General features: G+C 38.3%; 1 protein-coding gene across 3 annotated transcripts in view; it reads left to right on the top strand.

Moving 5' to 3' along the window:
- The window catches only part of GABRG3 (gamma-aminobutyric acid type A receptor subunit gamma3), a 288,663-nt gene that overhangs the window by 152,827 nt on the left and 111,743 nt on the right, over window positions 1-24,093 (top strand). For all 3 annotated transcript variants that reach the window (XM_032441559.1, XM_032441558.1, XM_032441560.1), the window contains exon 5: window positions 329-411. In XM_032441559.1, coding sequence (XP_032297450.1) covers window positions 329-411 — 83 coding nt within the window. The remainder of the gene's footprint in view (window positions 1-328; window positions 412-24,093) is intronic.

Below are 24,093 nucleotides of genomic sequence, written 5' to 3'. Positions count from 1 at the left end.
CAGCTGTCTTGTTGCCAGCTGATTCCATCCCATTTTAGTTAATGATTATCTCCAAAAAAAAAAAAAACAAAAAACCAACCAAAACAACAACTCATATGCACAGATTTTGTTAGATCAGAAAGCTCTTAATCTCATTTTTGAAATTACTTATGTTTTTTGATAGTTCCTATTGTTTTGTATCTGGCCTAAGGAGCCAATGGGTGATCTGCATTTTAGCTTTTCAGGCCTTACAGATATCAAAGCTCTTGCATGACCACCTAAGGCTGCTCAGCCTCCTCCTTTGCTCATACTGCTGAGGTGCAGTGACCGACACTCGGTTTCTCTACAGGCTTACCATCAATGCTGAGTGCCAGCTGCAGCTACATAACTTCCCAATGGATGAACACTCCTGTCCACTGATATTCTCGAGCTGTAAGTACTGTTTTAACACTTCATTGTTGTTTGTGAGCAGCACATAGAGGTATGAGATTATTTATTTATTTATTTCTGACAGTTTTTATTACCATTCTGCAACAAGTAAAGGATGCTTAGGTCTGCTTAAACACCACGGTGATATTTTTCCTCCCTGGCATTCCAGCTAGTGAGATTTATGCCCTGAAGTTGTCTGTGGATTTACTCTATTATTCTTTGCCAGAATCAGCCTTAATCAGTTGATCCTACAGTCACACTTTTTACAAGAGCATATATTCATTCCAGTCATTGCTATGTTAAGCTATAAAATCATGTGACATGTGAATGAGAAGACAAATGGCAGTTTTCTTTTGAAAGCTTTGGGACCAGCTGCATTAGTACTGAACATCTGAGTTTATAGCAAGTAGCATGTAATGCCTCTTTTTTATAATCTAAATTAAAAGGTGTAGATACTGTAAATCTCATTTCACTTTTGTTGCTTAGCATGTTCTTTAGTCCTAACGTTGTATTCTATATCGGGTTGGTATACTTAAAACCCAAATAATGAACAAAACAAATACATTATTGAAATGGATGGAAAACAGAAGTCAGGTGAGTTTATCCTGAGATCTCATATTTCTGTGATAGAAAGTTCTTTCCATGTGGATTCATTTGAAAAAGTTCAAGAGCTCAAAGATAGACCTGCACAGTTTTGTAATCCAAAGTTGCATGATACAAATATTTTACAAACATTTTTTAAAGGGACCCAATAAAGCTTTTTTTCCTTTAATAAAATCCAGGTTTCAGGATCTGTGTTCTCTGGAAGTGAATGGAAATGTATTGTCTTTCTGTTTAGAAAAAAAAAAAGTATTTAAGTGTTTTCTCTGCCCACGCTTAAGCAGCAATAAAAGGTTAGCACTCCCTGGTGTCTTTATGATAGATATACTGCCTCGATAGAAGTGTATCGATTTATGACTGATATGTGAACAGTGACCCTCAGTTAGAAGCTGGATTTGGATTTCAGCTGATCCAGGATGTATTCTTGTTTTTCCCCAGGAAAGCATTTACAGAAAATCTGCCAGTGTAAACAACATCCTTCCCCAAACCCATTATCAATGTTTTGCTGGTTTGTGATATAACACAGATAAGTGAGCCTGGGTAAAAAATACACAGTTGTGTGCTTAGTTAGGGTGTGTGGAATGTATGCATACTTAAATGGGCAGGAGGCAAATACCTCCTGAATGAGCCTTCCTGCTAATAAACATTTGTCACTGATATATGCATGCCTCAACTATGCTTAGTTACTGCATAAAACTGCTCTTACATTGTGGCAAACTACTGCTGATTTGTTGTAGTACTGGCAGAGGAGTCCCAGTCCAGAGATACTGATTAAATCTACCACATAAAATTGATAGGTCCTATGTTAGCAGTATCCAAAGAAGATGGACACTAATAGCAAAGGAAGCCACTTCAGACCTCCAATAATAGCTAGGCAATACTGAATGCCAGTAAGCTATGCTCCATGCTTTTTAGTTAAAGAGATGTAGTATCAGTGCCAACTTCAGAAGGCTCAGCTCCATGGCAGTTACAAATCACATCCTGATTTGAAGGAGATTCCTCTTATAGATCTGGTAGTTCAGAGCCCTTCTACTCCTGAAAACATACATATGTTACCATCTAGGAGTTGGAGATTACACAGAATCAAGCAGAATCCAAATGTGTCCCAGTTTGTTCTATGTGCATTCCTTATAGCTTCTTGTGAGATGGAATAACACATGGAGGTGTATAAAAATAATAACTTATAGTTTTCTCAACCTTTTAGACATGTTAATAACAAGAGGGTTTTGTTGTTGTTGTTGTTTGTTTGTGTTGTTTTTAAGCTCATAGTAAGTTTTGTTCCCTTCCTTGAAAAAGTCTAGCACTACTATAATTGTAAGACATGTCCAATCTAACTGAGGTGGTTTTTTTTTTCCCCTAAATCTGTTGTATTTTCAGGGTTATGTACATTCGTAGCAGTCTCAAGATATGTGGTACGCAGTGGGACTTATGAAGTGAATGACTGAGTGAGTGCCTGAGTGATTTATTGCTGCCTGCTCTGACAAGTTTCTGAGCAGAGAAATTTATTATGGATTCCAAGGCTTATGTCCTTGGATAAGATAGAAATGGTGCACAGAACTCCTTTCCCCTGTATCCCTTTTGTTCTTTCTCCTTCACACAGGCAAATCTCTGCAGCTTTCATGGTAGGTAAGCACACAAGTTTTAGAAAATACTCCCTATGTCTCTACACAAACAAAAACTAGCAAACATCTGAATCTTTTTACCCTTTATATAAATTTCCCTTGATAGTTCAGAAATGTGAAAAACTAAACTCAAGTTGTTTCTGAAGAATTTTCTTCTAGTGCCAAATAATTTACTCCTTAACCCCTGCATTGCTCTGAGGACAGCTGATAATCCTTAAGTGGGAATACTGAGCTCTACTTGGTCCATTTACCAGGATGAATAAGAAGAAAACAGTGGTTTATAAACAAGAGACCACCTCAGTGTGCTGAGAGGGCTTACCTATCTACACCCTTCCCTTTGAAAATCTTGTGAAAGAGGATTGTTTGGGACATACTTGTTATCCAGCTCTGAAGTGATTTTTGAATGTGTGTTTTTGGCTACACCAAAGGAACACTGCCTTATAAAGAACACTTTTGGGACAGACAATAAAGTGGAGAGCATCTCCAGCAGTAACAGCTGACCTGATCAGTCAGTCTTGCTCAAGGGCCATTCCTGAAGCACTCCAAACTCTTTACTTACAGGAATTAGAAAGTAATGAAATAGTCCGAAGACTTTCTGTCATTACAGTTTTGTACATGTCAAACAATGAGATGAATCATCTGGCCTATTCAGACATACATTAAGTGAGCATATGTTATTGTAGTCCTTATGTAGATGCGTGCAGCAGTGTTATGCAGAGCTACTGTGCAGCATGACAGCTCTTTCACAGCCTGCGTGTTGGACTGATCTGAACAGCCATGTAGCAGGCGGGTTTTCTTAGCACAGATATGCTGTGACATTGGCATAAATTCTAATGCATGGTATTAACATGTGAATGTGTCCTTGTGAATGGAAAGAAGAAAATCAACAATATGACTTGATACCAGTGTAGCAAACATGGTAGCACTGGCTTTAGATGCTCCAACTTCTCCTGCTTAAAAATGTTCTATCAGAGTGGTTCTCCATTTGTGTTAATTTATCTCTCTGAGCTGAGGGAGACTGCTGTACTACTTTGGATGCTCAAGTACCTTATTAAACTGTCTTGGTTATCTATATTTAGCACTGATTGGGCATTGTGTGAATAGGCTAATGCCAGAAAAAAGTATTTTATTAAGGTAGCTAGGATTCACATAAGCATCAGTAAGGGAGAAGAGGTATTCTGTCTGAAGGACAAAGCACAGGAATGAACAAGTAAGAAACAAAAAGCAAAATACAGGCTGGAAATGAGAAGTGTGATCCATTGTGGAACTCCTGCCATGGGATAGCATAGATTCTAAAATTTTATAAAGATTCAAAACTGTTTGACAAATCATTAGGAGCATGGTAGCTAGTGAGTGTAAAGAGATGACTGTATTAGTGGCTTCTATTTCATGATTGTTGTTCTGAGGGAATTCGAGAATTTCAGATAAAATACTTGGTTGAAGAAAAGCTGAAGAGTTGATTGCAGAGAGGACCACTAACTATTCACTAGCAACTCCAATTTCACAAATGCTTCTGTGACCCTATGGCCAAGCTATTCAAAAGACATCTTTTCCATTAGAACTGCAATGCAACTGGTACACAGTTGGCATCTACAGTTCTGATTTATCATCAATTGTTGGGACTGTTGGGTGTTCTGGAATTTCACACTTTTACTAGGCCTAATGCAGAATAGCATGAGCATATTTGCACCCACTTGTGCTCAACAACTGTTTGAGCTGATCATTTTTCAGCCCAGAAACAAACCTTCACCTCTTATCATCCATGTGCACAAGATTATCCTTGATTCTTGACATGACTTCAGAATACAGAATATGACAGCTACAGCAGATGCAGTTATACTGAGATGCAGTGCAAAATGAAAGAAATAATCAGACTGTGTTAGTTAAAGTGGTTTTGTTGCTTTATTTTTCTTGCTGCTGTTCTGGCAATACTGCTTCTTTTAAAAAGCACCTCATATTTAGGCAGTAGAGTTGGAGCTATTGTAGCAAATTTTATCTTTTCCTAGGTGAGAAGATCCACTGCTCCCAGTTTGACATTACTGAAGGATTAGTGCCAGGCAGAAAAAGGTGGGAATCCCTGGAATGCCATTCCTAGTGAAAACAATAGAATGTGAATATGAATGTTGATGAACAATCCAAGTGTTTTCAGTTCAGCTGAAAATAAGGGGAAGTAAATTTGCCAGCTACAGGTGGTTTGCTTGCTCAGTCAGGCCTTACAGCATGTACCTTTAGTCTCCTGAAAGTTCAAGAATTTTTTAAAGTGATTTACAAAGACATGTAAAAAATTGCAGCAAAATAGTTGGGAAATAAGAAAATCATTACAAAAAATCTAATGTGGTTCTTGAAAAAAATGATCCCTATTTTCTAAATATAAACATGGTTCAATCAAATGTTACCTCTTTGAACATGAAACCTCTTATGGATATGCAATTTAGATGATCAGTAAGTACTTTGAGCCACATGTTATTAATCTGCCAGAAGAACTGGCTGTCATCACCGCTTTTAATATGTTTCTTTATTATTCCTCCTAGCCTAGAAAATCAAATGCTGGTTTTGTGGTATAAGCTGTGCTTTGTTTCATCTCATGTGTCATCGGTAGAATCATTAATATAGTCTGAAGGAAGAATTTTCCTCCTGATATAGAACAGACCAGAGGGATCACAGCTTAATGTTTGTGTCTCAAGGGTAGTAGCATTAAAGATTCTGAGAAGGACTTGCGATGTGCAGAAGGAGTTTTAATACAAATGTGAACTTCCCATCTGTGCTCTCTATAATGGGCTAAGCCATATCGTGGGGCACCAATGGAATTCTTGATTCAGATTTTGTGACAAGCATATTTTAGCTGTAGCAGTTTTTCTGTTCTGGGACAACTCAATGCATTTCTTAAGTTATAATAGATACTGAGTAAAGAATCTCCTTGCTTTTTTGAGCCTCCATCTCCTAGTCAAGCCAAGACTCATAATATTTTGCAAGATATTTGAATACTAATTTGCATCAAATTACTCCAATTGGTTGTACTATACCTCAGTGAAATTGGCCAAATTATTCTTGTTGTAAAAACATTCACTGTAAAGTCACACTTTCTAAATCTAACTTATGGTATATTCATGTCAAATTAGTGTGTATCATAAATATCAGTGTGATGCTAATCTTTCTTTTAACTTTCTGCCTCACTGTATGAGGTATATCAGAGATACCTTGCCAAACATTTACAACTTCATGCTTCTACACCGATTCCAAGTTTATACAACACATTGTAGTACAAGCATGTTGGATTTAATCTGACATTGGCTCTGTATTTAGTCACCCATCGAAAAAGGCGTTGCATCTTCCCTGAGCTTGAGGGATGTTCAGTGCCTCATAGATCAGGGAGAGTTGGTGGCAAGTGGTAATTCATATATTGTCCCTTACTTTTCTGGGATGCCCAGCTCTGAGTTAGGTTTGAAAAAGGAAACTGCAAGTCCCAAAAATCCCAGGTACAGTTTATCTTCCCAAAGCATCCAATCTTATTTCTCTATTTTTTTTTTAATTTTTTTTTTTTTAAAGTGATACAAATAGTGTGATACAAATGCAGAAAATGTTTCACAAGAATGAGGAAAATGTCTTTCATCTGGAAATGTAACGCAAAACAACATTCTACATATTGTATTATTGTTATTTACTTGTTTAGGAGTGTGGTATCTGATTTGCAAATGAATCTGATCTGTATGGAGAGGCTGATCACCGCTCCTCAGCTCTTAGCAACCCTACTTTTTAACTTTAGACATAGAGAGATCACCTCTGTAACATAAGCAAACAATCACAATCCCTTGCATCACATTTTTTACATAAGAAAGAATGACTGTTTTTGGCAATTTGTAAGAAGCAATTGCATCACAGGACAATGAGAACAATGTGGGAACATTTCTGGAACAGCGATCTGATCTGTCTCGGTTACAGTCATAACAGCACCTTCTGCAAATAAAGAATTTTCTGTAAGCAAGATAAAATTGCCCCTTTCTGGGGGGTTTTGTTTCAACATCAGGACACACACTGAGTGGCTAGTATGGAGCTGCTTGTACAAGTCATAGTCAGAAGTGGATCCCAAACCCAAACTCCCAACAATGCTGTGCCTAGTTCTTTCTTGTTTGGGTTAAGGACAAGTTAACTTGTTCCTTGTAGGAACTTTCTTTCTGTACACACAGGTATTACCTGATATGCTCATTTGTAATTCTGTCATTCCACAGTGTTAGACTTTTACAAATGCTGATGTAGCCACATGTATTTATTCCATAAAACATAAAAGTAGAAAACTCAAAGTAACCCACCAACAAGGCAGCTTCAAAAAACACCCGTCATATCTGTTCTGCAATTATTTCCTTCCCTGTCTCCTTACATTCCAATGCAAGAGATGGACTTAGAAGCACACCCAGAAAGCTGAATTTGGGTTTTCTAATAGAATCATAGTGTGTTTTTGAATAAGTGAATTTTCTATTTAGTTTTTGTATTGTTTTTATATTTCCATTTTCTATTTAGTTGTTGTAATGGTTGGATTTATTTTATTTATTATTATTTTATCTTTATTTTTTAGCTGTTATCTTTATTTTATCTACCTTCTTATTTTATCCTTTATTTTTACTGGTTATTTTCCATCTTAACTCTTCTACTTTTTTGCTAAAGTTGCTCGGCATGCGTCTGAGATCTGGTGCATTTTCAGGGTCCATACTGAAGGTCATAGTGATGCATCTCCAAATGGTGAGGTCTGCTCAAGTTCACTGGTATCTTAAGGGAAATAAAGAACTATTACAGAATTGCTTCCAGGGGAAGCCATTTGGCACTTTGAGAGCCAAGAAGTACTGCACATCTGTCAGGAGAAGAAGAGATACCAAGCAAAATCATTAAGGAGGTGAGAAAGAACAAGTAGAGACCAGAATGGGCTCAGCCAGATAACTTTCACCTACATCACTGTGGTTTAACAAAAAGTGGGGAATATTGACTCTCTGATTAGATACACTTATCTAGAATCCAGACAGTGGTTTTACTTTTGCTGGGTTTGATGGACTAATGATAATGGGGTTAGTAGAGTCTATAGTGGATTCAATAAACAGCATGAAAACATCAAGTCCTCAGTGATGTAGTTCTTGTCAGTTCAGTTTACCTTTAACACAGCCTGGCAAAACAAAGTATCTTGGAAACATGAAAGTATTAAAAGACCACCCTTTTTTTGTTTATTGCTTCTGCTACTTCAAAATTAGCAGAAAAAGAAAAATCTATCACCAGGGTCCACAGAGCTAAGAGAGAGAAGGAATTAATGCAATAGTGCAGCTTTGAAAGTGGTGTTGTTATTATGTGCTAGAGGACAAAACGGGAAATGTCATTTGTATCTGCTCCCATTAGAAGGATGCTGGTGTCTGTCTGTCTGGATCCCTTGCTATGAGGGGCAGGTCTGTCTCCTTAGAAAGAAATTAACATTATGTAATGGGCATGCTACAGAGCAGATAATAAAACTTCAGTCTTTTTTCATAATTGGGTAATATACTGGGATTATGTTTCTTACCAAGAGAGAACCCTGCAGATAGGGAAACAATAAATAAGATTTAGATGGGAGGAAGCAGTAACAATTGAGACATCACCTTTAATGTTAACTTCATTTTAAAATGTTTTTATATTCTCCCATGTGATTTAGATTTTTGATTGATTCTTCTAATTTTTTCATAAAATGCTGCACTTTTGTATATCTAAATGCAGAGGTTACTTCTGTGTAATGGGAATTGTTATGATTTAATTTTTAAGTTTGTCATGAATAGTAGATATTTATTATTTTTTCATACCGAGATTTGGAAGTTTTACCACTAGTCTGTTATAGCTCAGGAACTGTTGACTATCTCCCAAAACCTTTGCTCTAGTCATATGAAAGAATGCATATGGAGGCATCTAGATTGAACAAAAAGTGCACGCTTTCCTGAGGCAACTGGCCAGATCAGAGAGCTTGTGCAGAAAAAAGCTGAGGCTCCATTCCATTGTTTTTTGCGTGAGTTTCTTTCCTAGGGAAACCAAGTCATTGTGGAGAGAGCTAGTTTGTGGATTGCGTAAGGTTTGATGGGAGTTAAGAGGTGTCTAGTGTGCATTTGCATCTAGGATCTCAGAAATTCTCCCAGATCTGCCAGCTGCTATGTAACTGCAAGCAGACTGTTTCCTTTCATCTGTTGCTTTAATTGCACTTGCAGCATTGTCTTTTGATGAGCACAGGTGACCTAGGTTAGCTGCATCTCTTCTCAGTCATTTCAGAGAGCATCAGTTTGAGAACATTCTGGTTAATGTCTGTTCTTTTCACTCCTGCATCCAGATTGGATCTCTCTGATTCTTTCCTTTGGAAATACATCATTAAGGAAAAACCAGGAGCCTCATTAAAGTACATGTTATTATCAAAAAGTGAAATGAATTGAAATTCTCAGTATTTAGGTGCCTCCATTAATATCTTTCTGTTTCTATTGTTAGCAATACAGGTTACTAGAAAACAACTTCAGAGCAGCTCTATGCCTTACACACCTTTCATACAAAGAAAAGATGAGTAAAGTTTCTGCCTGAGTCCCTTAGTTTAAGGCATTCTATGTCATTTCTCATGATACAGTGAAGCCTTCTAAATTCCTAATTGAAGATATGATTTCACTGGAACAGAAGAAAATCATGTGTGTGAAAGGAGTCCTTGATTTGTGGATGAACATCTTAGAAAAGAATATTAATCCTGATCTCACCATCTGCTTCAGCTTAGTCTTCAGTAAAAAGTAAGCAGCATAAGTACAACAACCTATAGAAAGAATCTCTTAATCTCTCTTACAGGTGTGAGTGAGAGAGGATGAGAAAACAGATATGTGGTAGCTTTCAATCTTTTCATTACTGGCAGGTACTCAGCTAATCTGCTTAGAGTAAAACAGAATGAAGCAAAATAAGGAACAAATCCTATTGCAAATCCTCTGGCACACAAACTGACAGCACTATAGCTTTTCTTAAGGTAATATAAATATTCACTTGTGGACTTGAGACATTTAGATGTTCCTCCCCTTTATATTAACTGATGTGACATTTGAAAGCACATTTCATATGATGAAACCTTAAAAAAAATATCTGGGAATACAGTCTAGATGGGTTGCCATGGTATAATCTGAATTCTAACTGCCATTTCAACTGATGAAGACCGAATGTCAGAGCTTAGGAGGAATTTTCGTAGAAGAGTGTCTTTCTTTTTTCCTTTGGGAAAGAGTTCTTGTGAAATACAAACTTTTCTTTTTAAGAACTATATTTTTTTTTTTACCCTTTTGAAATATTTTAGGAGCTCTCGGTCCTCAACAGAAGGAAATATCTATTCTGTGACAGCCTGAGGCACCCTAGTATTGAATACTGAATGAGTGATGCTCAGTTTCAGATCTTTTCTGAAAAGGACAGTGGAAAGATTCTCCATTTACTTTTTTGATTTTGCTTGTAAGTGAGCTGATCACATAGTGGCTATTTTGCAGTTTTAAAATCACATTTAATTCTTATTTTTTCACTGCAGAATGTTCTATATAAAATATGTGTGTGTAATTATTTCAAAATATAAGACCTAATGGGAATATAGTAGCTATTTTGCACTTACAGTACTTCTTATGCATTTTTCTGAAATGAAATAGGAATGCCACCTCATTTAAGAAAAAAAGAATGGGAACCATTTGGGGCAAATAGTGCTGCCCACTTTTCAATTCAGTAAGCTTCACCTTTTCAAGTTAAAAAGAAAAGAAAGTAGCAAGAAGTGCGTGCTTGTACCTCACAGTTATTTTCTTCCTATATTGACTGACTCCAAACAAAGCTACCGGACCACATGAGCAAGGAGAAGGTTGTCTGATAGCAGTGATTTTAAACAGAAGATAACTTTGTGATCTGGGTGGTGTATTTGTTCACAGCAGTTGTCTAAAAATAAACATTACAGTAAAACAACATTTCTTGCCTCTGGCAGCCGGAGAAAGCAGACAGAAACTCTTGGATAAAAGTCTTACAATTAGAAGGAAACGGAGATCCCTAACAATTTCATAACATAGTTTTTCCTTTATTTTTGTTCTCAGCACATTCCCCCAGCATCCAGACTTGAAATCTTTAAAGCTTTTCTTGTCCAACCTATACAAAACTGCAGAAAGGAAGATAAACGGCTGTTCCCAGCAACTTGCAGACCTCAGAGTTGTTTGAGGGATTTATACTGTAGTTTTACATTGATTTATGTGCAAAATACGGCAGTATATATTATGTCAAGGCTTAGCAGAATTGGCAGCCAAAATCCTGGTCTGTGGTACTATCAGATTGAAGAAGTTAAGTGAGGTGAGACTATTCATTACTTGTATAGGATTTTCAGGAGGAAAACTCAGGTGATTATGTGATTCGAATGACAGCTGCACGTTTATTTATAATCCTGTTCACTGTGATTCATTACACTCAAAGAAGTGTGTCTTTCTTAATGGCATATACCTAAACAACACCTGATCTCAATTCAGTGTCAACCCTGTCTTAAGCAGGAGATCGAAGAAGAGACTTCCCAACATGACCAATATGTGATCCTTTATGATATATCTTTTTCACACTCGAAACAAGATTTAAAGTATTAAATCTTCCTTATAAAGCAATATTTTCATATTTAAAGTAGTAAATCTACATTTGTGAAAAACATCTTTCCCTGTCTAATTTTAAAGGGAATCAATTTTCAGAACTGGCTTTCTTAAGCAATCAAATAAGAGGGGGTTGGGGTGGGGGGGTGGGGGAAGAGAGAAAATAAAAAAGAAAGAAAATTGTTGCATCTTGATATAATCAGTTTGTTTTTCTGGATGTAGGAGTGTTTATTCTATTAGAAACGCTAAGGTTGTTTCTGTATATTTTAATTGTATGAGGTTATCACCAACAATTACTGGTATATTATTTGCAAATGGCAGACTTCTGTTGATCAAAAACAGGGATTCTACTATAGACTTAATATAATCAAATAATGTTAAAAATCAAGCAGGTTATAGAATTTCCTTCAAACTTCATAAGGCTCTCTCCATCCTGTACAGATTCTAGGAACTGATTTTAACATCTTGGGTGTACTGTTCACTTTTCCACCCATCATCTATTCGCATTCACACCACAACAATATGCAACAACTGACACAAATTCCAGCAGTTGTTTCCTCTCTGCTCAAATTAGACACTAATTCAGATTTTTTGGCATGTGTTGGGTATATGAGATATGTTTACACTCTTTTTTGGCATATAGTCAGTCCCAATAGAATCACTTCCCACCTTTCATCACTTTGTTTGGACTCTTCTACGTGTCTCTACCTTCTACATTATTTTTCTTTCTTTCTTTCTTTTTTTTTTTTTCCCTTCCATTTTTTTTTCTCCCATTCCTTATTCCTTCTTCCCTATTCTTTCTTCTCTTTTGCCCTCTTTCCTCTATCTTTCTGCTTTATTACCTTCATCTCAGAGTCTTCCACCCATGACTATTTACTCTCTCCACTTTCCCAAACTTTCTGAGCCTTCTTGCATTGATTGGCTTTGGCCAGAATTCCCATCATCAGGGCCGGTGAGTTCCTTCCAGTTTCTTCCTTCTTTGGAGAGAAACAGAAAGGCGCTGAGAGTCTGAGATCCATCTGTGAAGCCATATGGCTTAACCTCAGAGAGTCTCCTGTTTGTAAGATCAGGGTGGCATCTAACATAGGAGCAGCAAATCTCAAGTGACACTCAGCTGGGCAATTACAATTAGAGAGGGGGAATGAAAGAGCTGAAAGAAACCAGAAAGATAAGTTTTAAGAACTTTGGAAACTTCTCATAACACAGATGTTGACTTAGGAGGAAATGGATAAACACACATGTGTTTGAAAAAAACAAGTCCAGAAAATAAAAGACAAAGCAAAACCCAGAGAAAAGCAGAAAATTCAGTATTATGAGTGAATTTCTGAATAAGGATTTCACAGTAACAAAAAGCCTGGAATTAAGAAGTACAGAGAGAAAGTAAAAAGGAGACTCAAACAAAAACAAAGTAAATATGTTTGGTGGCCCTGCTAGGCAGGGGGGTTGGAACTACATGATCCTTGAGGTCCTTTCCAACCCGGGTCATTCTGTGATTCTGTGAAATAAAAGGAGAAATAAAATGTATAATTACATTACTGTTCAGGAATAAAACATAAACAAACAAACAAACAAACAAACAAAAAACCCAACATCTATCACAAGTTTTATAGTTTGTTTAAACTTCTTTCTAAATTCCATTTCATAAGGATCAGTTCGAAACAGCCACTGAAACAATCTGACCAGCTTTTGCAGTTCAGTAAAAAACCTCAGCACTTATCTTTCCTGTTATTTTCTTATCATATACTGTTGACTATTTTTTCTTCACTTTGATCAGAACTTGGAGTGAAAGTGATAAAATACACTAAGAGCATTCTCCTGGTATTTCTTAGATAAAGAAGACAGAGCACATCAGAAATTTATCACCGAAGCTTTTACATCTCTACGATTTCTGGACAATCGTGATAACTGAATGTAAGACAGAAATATTGTTCAGATAGACATGTACTTCTCAGTGATTATCAAGACAAAACCTTTTGAAATTCTGGAAAGAACCCATAACACGGATGACACAAATGACTTCATTTCCAAATCAGTTTTATCATTTTCATCTTAAAGTGTTTGTCTAATCCATTAAGTGTCATTATTTTTGTGGTTGACTTTTTTTTGTGGATGCTCAAGAAGCATTCTCTCCTTAGAGTATGACTTTCATTTCCAGCCCTGGAGAATCTTTAGACAGTCAGTATCATACTTACAGCAATTTTGCAACAATCAAAGTTACTACAGTTGTGTGAACAAATTCATACCGTAGCTGCATAATTGAGTCCATAGGATATACTGCAGTCACATTTATTCAGTAACATATGAAATGAGTACTGCTGATACATCTCAATCAAGTTGTTTCTCACAAATTCTTAAGTTTAATTTTAATGTAAGGAGAGACATTTATTTTGTATGTAAAACCAGAAATTGAACAGTAGTTTTGACTTACCACACATATACATTAAACCTTTCAAGTGATGTGAGATATAAAACCTGACATAGACCAGAGTCTGATATAAATGTCTGAGTCTTTTTTTTTTCCTACTTTCTTAGATGTTTTCTGATCTTATACTACTATGAATGGCCTGTAATGTAAAAGTGCACAGACCTATTTAAAAACACTGAGCAGAGACCTAACAAAATGCATATGAATGCACTGAGATTTTATAGATGTTATTATCTGCACTTTTATTTTTAGTAAAGGTAACTACATCAGCGTTAACCTATGGAACACTTAGCTTTAATGAAGACTTTGTATTCTCAGGGTTTGTGCTAAGGTAAATAAACATCTGATGTTTTTGCTGGTGTTGTTACATGTCAGTGTTTTAGCTTGGGCAGCTGCGTTGCACTCTGATAGTGTAAGACATTTACAAGTATCTGTTAGCATACTGATGCCAGCAAGACTTCAGAATATTGTCTTGGATGAGGTAACATATATCATATTATGTTGCAAACCAACCCCAAATTCACATGCTGTAGTGTCATAGAGATGGATCTAAGGAAGCTTAGAGCTGTAGATATCGTTTCAGTAGTATGCCATAGGCTTGATTCATTAATATATGAAGGAGTGTCACCAAATACCTAATACTCATAATTCTGAGTGGTGTAGGCACTAATGGATTACTTTGCTGTGCATTGCCAACACCAAATGCAATTAAGTTAACTAGAGGCCTCAAATTTTCACATGAGAGGGGACATTCTGGAGGATTTCTGTTCTCAGGAAGTCTTATTTTCAGTTTTCTGTCTGAAATTGTGAGGCTTGGAAAATTCATTTTAACCTCATTGTCTTTGGTATTTTAATTTCCTTAATATATTGAGTTTTCTTGTTATTAGGGAAGGGATGCTGTATTTTAGCCAGAAGAAAAACATCTCGTAAAATCAACATTTTTCTGTTGTCTCAGCCTAGGATTCCTCTCAATTTCTCTTCTGTCTACATGATATCTAGATTATCAAGACATTCCCATGTATGTACATTGCTCCGAAAGTAATGTCTCTTATTGATTCCCATGGAAACTACAACAGATACAAAGGACAAGAGAACACAGTTTGATAGAGCAAATTCTGGACTACAAAATACTGTTTCACCATTAGCTACATCCACCAAAGATGAACAAGTGCCTGTATGCCACACTCTACACCAGCAGAGGTGACTCACTGTTTCACAGCTGCTACAACAGTGCCATTGCTAGGAAAATATTGCCCACACAGTCCATCTTTCATCAGTCCAAACAGATGGAAATCAGAAGATTCCAAGTCCAAATTATACAGTAGATGTGGTAGGAAAGTTCAGACAAGACTGGCAATGCACTCCATGGTCTTCAAACTGGTATGGGGCCTGACATTATCATATTGCAAGAGAAAGGTTGTCTTCTTCTCTGGTCTGACTCTGGAAGTTCGAGCCTTCAGCTTAGTCAGCATTTCTGTGTAGTAGTCAGAGTTTATTGTTCATCTAGGTTCCAAGAAATTCAGAAGGATCACCTCTTTCCTATCCCCAAAGACACTGCCCACCACTTTACCCACTGAGGACTGCATCTTGAACTTTTTCTTCAATGGGAATTCACATGGCCACTCCATGGACTGCCATTTTGACTCTAGTTCATTGTGATGACAGCACATCTTGTTACAGGTAATTATGCAATCCAGGAAACTGTATCCTTCAGCCTTGTATTTTTTCAATAGCTCCTGAAAAACTTGCACATGATGTTCTTTCTGTTCCTATGTGAGCATTTGTGGGGACCCACTTAGTGCAAACTTTGTGGTATTAAGACATCACCACCATCATTTCCGATAAACTGAAGATAATATTCAGCACTATACAGTGTCCTGGTCTTAATACACAGATTAAGATGCAGCTGATGCTCTTCATTTCATGGTGTGACAGCTTTGCTTGACTGTCCAGAATGTGGCTTGTCTTTTGTGTCACTGTCACTACTGCTGAAACATACTACCCTCTGCTTCACTGTGCTCACATCCACTGCCTGGTCTCCATCAACATTCACAAAGTATGAATGGATGCAATTTTTCTACATGCAGGAATTCAGTGACACACCTTTGCTTCATATGCACTTCCACATCAGGCACCATTCTGTCTGACTGCTGTTCTGCTGCCATCTGTCACACAACAACAAAATACAAAGAAATATTGCTAGGAAGGTTCAACCTCTACTGCTCTACCATCAACATCTGATCATCAAAATCAGCCTCTGATATCGTGGCCCAACATAAACAAATAGAAGGCATTACTTTCAGAGCAGCTCTTGTATAATTGTATAACTTGATATGAATTACTGGCCTATTCATTAAGGAACTATCATGGGCTTGGCTGGGATAGAGTTGGTTTTCTTTGTAGAGGCTTGTATGGTGCTATATTTTGGATTTTTGATGAAGGTGGCGGCGATAACACACCAATGTAGTAGTTATTGTAGATTAGTGCTTGCACAGGGTCAAGGACTTTTCCACTTCTTGTGCTGCTCTGCCTGTAGGGAAATAAAATTGTGCGGGTAGCTGAAGGGGGATGCAAATCGGCTGACCTAGACTGACCATAGAGATATCCCATACCATATGGTGTCATGCTGAGCAGTAAAACCTGTGAGAAAGAAGGAGGAATGGGGGATATTTGGAGTAAGAGCACATGTCATCTCAAGAAACTATTATGTGTGATGGACCCTGCTGTTCTGGGAATGGTTGAATGACTACCTACTGATGGGAAGTAGCAAACAAATTCCTTGTTTTGCTTTCATTTGTTTTGCTTGTGTGAGCTGCTTTTTGCTTTGCCTGGTGAACTGTGTTTATTTCAACCCATGAAATACTTTTACCTTTCTGATTCCCTCCCCCATCCCACCTGGGGAGCAGCTGTGGTACTGAGCTCCCTGCTCAAGTTAAACCACAATGGGAACACTTATAAACATGCTATTAAACATTTGAAAGCTGGTGGTGGCCTGAAATAAATCTGGGAGCCTGACTGTAGGTCAAACCATTTGTGAATTGCTAGGGTAGAATAATTTAAGTACCAGAATAAATACCTTTTGAGAGCAAAACTGATGATCTTGGTCACTGTAATTGTATTGGGATTACAGGGACAGAAAGAAACATCTTGCATGAGTGGAGCACTCAAATGGATAGATACAGGCCTTTCAGGAAAGAAAATCTATGAAGAGGAGCAGTATCTAGGTGAGGAGGAGAGGTTGCACTTCATATAAAGGAAAAGACTAAAATGCACTGAAGTTTACTTGGGAATGAGAGAGTTAAAGACAGTGGGATTGAAGTGGATGTTCGAATCCTAAGTAGGTGGACAAATCACAGCTCTTTCATCTTTTACATAGAGCTGCTTGGCATGATCCCATGAGAGGCTGTCCTAGATATCAAATGGGCTTAAGGACACCCTCTTCAGGGGTGATCATTCAGTAAACCCCTACAATGGAAGTAGGGTCAGAGGAGATAAGAGTGATGAGCTCGGGTACGTAAGGACGTAAGGAATGAAAACCAATTATCACAAAGAAAGTTGAAGTTATGTTGACACAGAGAGGATTAGAGAATGACCTTTGTTTTGGATACATGGCTGTATGAGTGGGTCAGCAGGATGTAGTTTTGTAAACAGCCTTCCCAAAGATAATTAGTGGAGAGCAATGTTTTCCCGAGCTAGCCAAACCAGCTCAGGGGGTGGAGAAGTGTGTATGTGATTCAGCTCAACATAAACACTGAACAACTAGCAAAATGTACATTTAATAGAGTAAAGGGCATGAGGTGATTTTAACCTGTGCATTCTTTTCAGGTGACTGGGGAAGCTCAGGACCATTACAAGCATAGACAGACTGACAACAGGAATCACGCTTTTATAGTGACTTAACTGTATATTGCACTTGCCATCTTGTGTTTGTGCTGTCATTTCAGTACATTCTTCTGACACTCCTAATAATCAAAAGCCTGCAGAATATCAAATGTGCACAGATGGGTAAATTTGATATTAAATGTCAAACCTTCATCATATGTAGTATCAAAAAGAACCTGGTCAGAGTCTAATGGACTCTTGCAAAAGAGTGCAAACGAACAGTCTGTGGGAAGTCAAACAAATGGGGTAGAAGGCCATCATGGATGAACGGGAAACTCTCAATCGAGAGCAAATGCAGAAAGAAAAAAGGGACTCAGAAGATGAAAGCAGGGTGAGCGTACCTGGGAGAAGTATAGAGATACTGCTGAAGCATGTACAAATTGAATAAGGAAAGCCAAAGTGCAACTAAACATGAAATGAGGAGATGAAGAAGTTTCTTCAGGTACACTGGCAGCAAAATAAAGGTTAAGACAAATGCGAGTCTCCTGCTCAACGGGACAATGTTACTAGTGATAAAAGGGCACTGAAAGAATTGAGGTACTCAGTGCCTTTTTTCCTCATTTGTTGCTAGTAAGGACTGTTCCCAGATCCCCAGGACAATTGACAGGGTCTGAACTTTGAAAGATCCACTTACACAAGCTGGATATATAACTCTATGAGAAGGTGAAATGAGGAGGACTTAATTGCAGCCTTCCAGTACTTAAAGGGAGCTTACAGACAAGAGACAGAGACTTTTTAGTTGGTTAGATAGGACAAGCGGGAATACCTTTAAACTAAAAGAAAAGAGATATACATTAGATATTAGGAAGAAATTCTTTACTTAGAAGGTGATGAGACATTAGAGCAGACTGACAGCAGAAGCTGTGGTGCCCTATCCATGGAGGTGCTCAAGACCAGGTTGATGGGGTCCTGGACAGCCTGAGCTGGTGGGGGGAGCAGCCCTGTCCATGGAAAGGAATTGGAATCTGGTGGTCTTAAAGGTCCCTTTCAAGCCAATGAATTTCATGATTCTGTCATCAAAACAGCTGAGGGAGCTTACCAATTCAATTGTAAAGAAAGTTTATGTCACCTTTTAAAGATCATGACGACTGAGGCAGATAACTGATGACCATTAAAAGGCAACCATTAAAAGGCATCATAAATATTTTCAAGAAGAATAATCCAGATAACTATAGGCCAGTAAGAATAGCCTTGGTGTCTTGGAAGATTGTGAAGCAAATTCTCCCTGAGGCCATTTTCAGGCATAGGAAGGACAAGTTGATTAGCCAGATTCAGCATGGATTTGTCAAGGTTAAATCATGCCTGACTAACCTGATTTACTTGTGCAATGAGATGACTGGTTTTACAGGTAAGGAAAAAGAATACTGGATGTTGTATGAAACTTTGGCATGGTCTCCCATAGTATTTTTATAACGACACTAGTGGAATATGGATTGGGTTTAAAAATAAATAAAAATTAATTAAAAAAAGAAGTAAGTTATGTAGAATATTATCTTGGCTGCCTGCTCTACTGGTCAGTTGCTCAAAACTGATTGTCAGTTACCAGTGGCAACCCTTGAGGATCAGAATTGCATTCTTTATGCCTTTATTAATAATCTGGAAGATAGGTCATCCTCAAGCTGGTTTTCCTCATACCAAACTGGGGAGACTAAGAGGAGTGGGTAGCAGTATGCAGAAGAAACTTAGTCAATTTAGAGAAATTGAATGATAGAGACCTTATGAAGTTTTTGCTCAGGTCCAGGTAAATGACATTGGTTGCCTTCCCTTCGTCCACCAATGCCATCACTCCATCATAGAAGGCCACAAGATTGGTTAAGCATGACCTTCCCCTGGTGAAGCCATGCTGGCTGTCTCGGATCACGTGCTCATTCTTTATGTGATCAAGCACGTTGTCCAGGAGGATCTGTTCCATAATCTTCCCAGGCACAGAGGTGAGACTCACCAGCCTGTAGTTCCCCGAGCCCTCCCTGATCCCCTTCTTGTATATGTGAGTGACATGACCCTTCCTCCAGTCATCTGGGACCTCACCTGACAGCCACAACTTCTCAAATACGATGGAGAGCAGCTCGGCAACCACCTCAGCCAGCTCCTTCAGGACCCTGGGATGCATGCCATCTGGCCCCATAGACTTGTATTCATTCAGTCTAAGGAGGCACTCTAGGACTTGCTCTGCCCTTACAGTGGGGAGGGATTTACCTCCTTGGTCCCCACATAGAGGTTTGGGGATGCAGGGCTTAGGGACTTGCTGATGACACCAAGCTGAGTGGTGCGGTCAATACAGTGGAAGGAAAGGATGCCATTCAGAGGGACCTCGACAGGCTGGAAAGCTGGGCTCAGGTGAACCTAATGAGGTTCAACACGGCAAAGTGCAAGGTTTTGCACTTGGGCCGGAAGAACCCCAGGCACCTGTACAGGCTGGGAGGAATGGTCCTTGAGAGCAGCTCAGCAGAGGACTTGGGGGTCCTGATGGATGAGAGACTTAACATGAGCCAGCAGTACGCTCTGGCAGCTCGGAAAGCAAATGGGATCCTGGGCTCCATCAGGAGAAGGATGGTCAGCAGGGATAGGGAGGTGATTGTTCCTCTCTACTCTGCTCTTGTGAGGCCCCATCTGGAGTACTGTGTTCAGGTGTGGAGCCCTCAGTACAAAAAAGATATAGAGATTTTGGAAAGGGTCCAGAGGAGGTCCACGAAGATGATCAAGGGGCTGGAGCACCTCCCCTATGAGGACAGGCTGAGGGAGTTGGGCTTGTTCAGCCTGGAGAAGAGAAGGTTGCGGGGTGACCTCATTGCAGCCTTTCAATACCTGAAGGGAACTTACACCCAGGAGGGGAGTAAACTCTTCGAAAGGGCTGACAATAGCAGGACAAGGGGAAATGGTTTTAAGTTGAAAGAGGGAAGATTTAGGTTGGATGTTAGGGGGAAGTTCTTCACTAGGAGAGTGATTAGGCCCTGGAACAGGCTACCCAGGGAGGCTGTGGGTGCCCCATCCTTGGAGGTGTTCAAGACCAGGTTGGACAGGGCCCTGGGCAACCTGATCTAGTAAATGTGTATGTTTGGTGGCCCTGCTAGGCAGGGGGGTTGGAACAACATAATCCTTGAGGTCCCTTCCAACCCGGGTCATTCTGTGATTCTGTGTGTGATTCTGTGAAATACAAACTTTTGTATCTGGGGTGGTTTAAACTCCTGTGACAGGGGATTACTGACTGCAGGCTGACTAGCTAAAAAGCCGCCTTACAATAAAATACCTTGGTTTACTGGGGCACTTTCTTAACAGGAGGAACAGTTCTGTAAACATTCCACTTCTCAGTGAGAACATAGAGATGAAATAGTTTACAAAACATAGTGGGAAGAGTAAGAACATAGGTCCCAGATTCATCTTCTTCTAAGGAAGAATTTATTAATAAATTAAAATCAAGCAATGCTATGAAAAGTACCAGCATATAAATGAAATGTCTGACAAGTAAAACCAGTGAAACAGAAACAGATGGACAATGCAATGTATTTTTTTCTTTTAAGTGGGAAAAGTAAGTGTAAATAAGTGTCCAGATTAATGTTCATTTGCAAATCAAATACTCTTCATGAAAGCACTCAGTATTCAGAATGAGATTTGAAATCCTGAAATTACTTCTTGATTTCTCTTTGGCCAGCTTGAATAAAGTACATCAAAAGGCTACATCAAATATTATTTGTATGGTCTCTATTGAAATTAGATTCTCTATATCTATTCAACAAATTCATTCAACTATGCAGTCTTCATCAGTTGTGTTATCCCGCCCCTCATTAACCAAAGAAGAGAGTAAAGAAAAGTAGGAAATAATATCTTCTGTGAATTCTACAGCAAAAAATATTCTTCATTTTTTCACAATTTCAGTGATTATAGTATTGAAAGAAAAGCTGAGAAAAATATACCTGATGGTTAGCAAATACAATGGTGTCTTACTCCAAATATTGGAGGAGATGATTCAACAAATATAAACCTGGAGAGAAACTATGTTAGCAGAAGAGGCCAAATGCTACTGATTTATTACAAATTCTAAGCAGCTAAGAAATGTGGGGAAGATGGGGAAGTTAGTGATAGTAAAGAGAGAAATCCTAGCAAACAGTTTATAAAGTGAGGATAGTCACCACCAGGGATCCAGCAATATCTTATTGGTCCATAGAGGGGCAGCAAGTCAGTCAATGACATTTCATTGACCTGCATGGCTGCAGTTTGGTGGAGGGGGTACCTGTTCTACCTTGGAACTTTTCAGGTTTTTAACTCTTCATTGTGTTGTTTTGGTTTACTGGGGCAGCAGTTGGTTGTCAGGGGCACTTCAGTATTGTTCATCAGGGCTAGCTTTAGTTGTCCGGGCGTATTGTGTTTTGTTTATCAGGGTCAATGGTAGTTGTTAGGGATACTTATGTTTTGTTCACTAATGGCAATAGCATGTCAGTAGCACATGCCCCTCCTGTTGGGTAATCGGCAGTTGATTGTGTGATTGTTGCATGGTGGGCTGTTAGGTGTGCACACTGTCTGCATGGTGGTCCATTCCTCTGAGGCAGCCTCCATAAGTCATCTGGAATGCCCAAAAAGAGCAACACCCAAGAAGGGTTTCTTGTGGTTGCCCAGTAGTGTGTTTCTCTCAGTGCTGTGATCATGGTAACCATTAATTCCAAAAGCTTGCTGAGTATGTTTTTGAATGGGTGCTGCTGAACAAGCCTTGAGCCAAAACTTATTCCAGTTTCTCACAAACAGAGATTGCCAATATACACAAAAGTTTTTGCTTTGAGTTTAACATAGATTTTGTATAATGTATTTTTTACCTCTTTGCTAAAAAGAGCATTTCATAATGGCATGCATCACAGATAATTGTCAAGTAGATAAAAAGACACAAATTTTAAGAAACAAAACCCAAGAAAAACTTGCCAAAAATTTGATGTCTCTGTCAAAGTGAGGTGGAAATTATCCCCCATTTCTGTCACTGGGGACATACTTTTGCTGTCACAGTCTTATTGTTCACTCATTAGGACTGCAGTAACACCTATTTTTCCTTCTTTCTCATTTTCCATTTGTCCTTTGTAATGCATTTCTCACCCTCTTTGTTTATTAATGTTGCTTTAGTATCCTTCGTCTTTATTTTCTGAGTTACTCTATGGTCAATTTGATATTGCAAAGTATCAGGCTTCTGCCTAGAAATTTTTTGCTATGTAACCTCTGTTCTTTTTCCCTCTGGGAAACACTCTGGATACAAAATCAAAGTCAGCATAGGAAGCAAATCTGGATTCATAGGCTCATTGGTCTCCATAGCAATTGTCACCTGTTACCATGGAGGGAAGCATCTATTGCCTTCCTACCGAATATGGTGTCACACACTGAATATGGTGTCAGAGCTTTTCTGTGATGAGGCACGCACTGGAGACTTAGGACTGTGTATGTATGTGATAAATACAGGCTTACAGTGCTACTTGTCTTTCTATAACAAAATTATTGGGTATTTTGCATAGGTTCTTACCCTACACTGTAGTTATTTTTCACTCTTTGGTTTTTGTTTTGTTTTGTTTTTGTTTTGTTTTCCCAGAGCATTTTTCAAAACACTGTGCCTGAGTAAATTTTAGAAAGAGATCTCACAAACTCCTAATGTACTGTTCCTGGCTCTGTCACTATTTCAGATAAATAACAGTAAAGGTTATTTAATCTTCTCTAAGCCAAAAGTCAACATATCGCGGAGCAGATGGCCAGGTAATACAAGTCACTCAAGCACTGTATTGCCTAATGTAATCCTTAACTTCTGGCATATGTCACTACTCAGAATCGCTTTCTATCAGTCATCTCTTTTCTTGAGTGGTGGAAAAAATATTTTTACTGTGATTTTTTTTTTTTTTTTTAGTTATGTTTTCTCTATTTGCCTTAATCAAGAACCTTAAGTTAGAACTAATGACAGATACAGTCTTTGATGTAGTCTCTCTTCACTCAATGAGGATGACATAGGCAAGAGTTCTTGGCATATATATACTTCCACTTGTACTGGGAAAAGATAATCTTCTTAAGCACACACCTGGAATTCCACTTTTGTTTTATTTATCCTTAAAGAATTGTCATTTTCCATTAATATTTTCTATGAATTACATTATTTAATGTACAAAATGAATGCTTACCAAGTTAAAAAATAAAATGTTGTTAGTTCCTTTGACATTTAGAAGGAACTACAATCTGGACAAATGACATTAAGCTAGTGTTCAGTGTCAGTGTTTCAGTTAAATGTCAGTGTTTCAGTTAACTTTCAACTCCTAGAGTCAACAAACCCATAGTAAAATGGATGGCTGTTCTGAGGGGGACTTGCTAAGATTAATCAGCCAGCTGATTAACAGAAGACATTGGCCTGATATTTACAAGGACTCAATGTGTCTACACCATTCTTAACACAGAAACTTTTTAGGATTTTACAGTGATTTCAATCCATGGATATCTGTAGTTTCTGAACTAGTATATAATCCAAGGGCAATCACTATTCATTGCACCGAGTGAGGATTTAGAAGAAAAATCTACGTTGATCAGAGTCACTGAA

This window comes from Coturnix japonica, chromosome 1 (genome assembly GCF_001577835.2).
Source record: "Coturnix japonica isolate 7356 chromosome 1, Coturnix japonica 2.1, whole genome shotgun sequence".
NCBI classification, from domain to species: Eukaryota; Metazoa; Chordata; class Aves; order Galliformes; family Phasianidae; genus Coturnix; species Coturnix japonica.
Note: the sequence above shows the minus strand (reverse complement) of the source record. Positions and strands in the feature narration are given on the sequence as shown.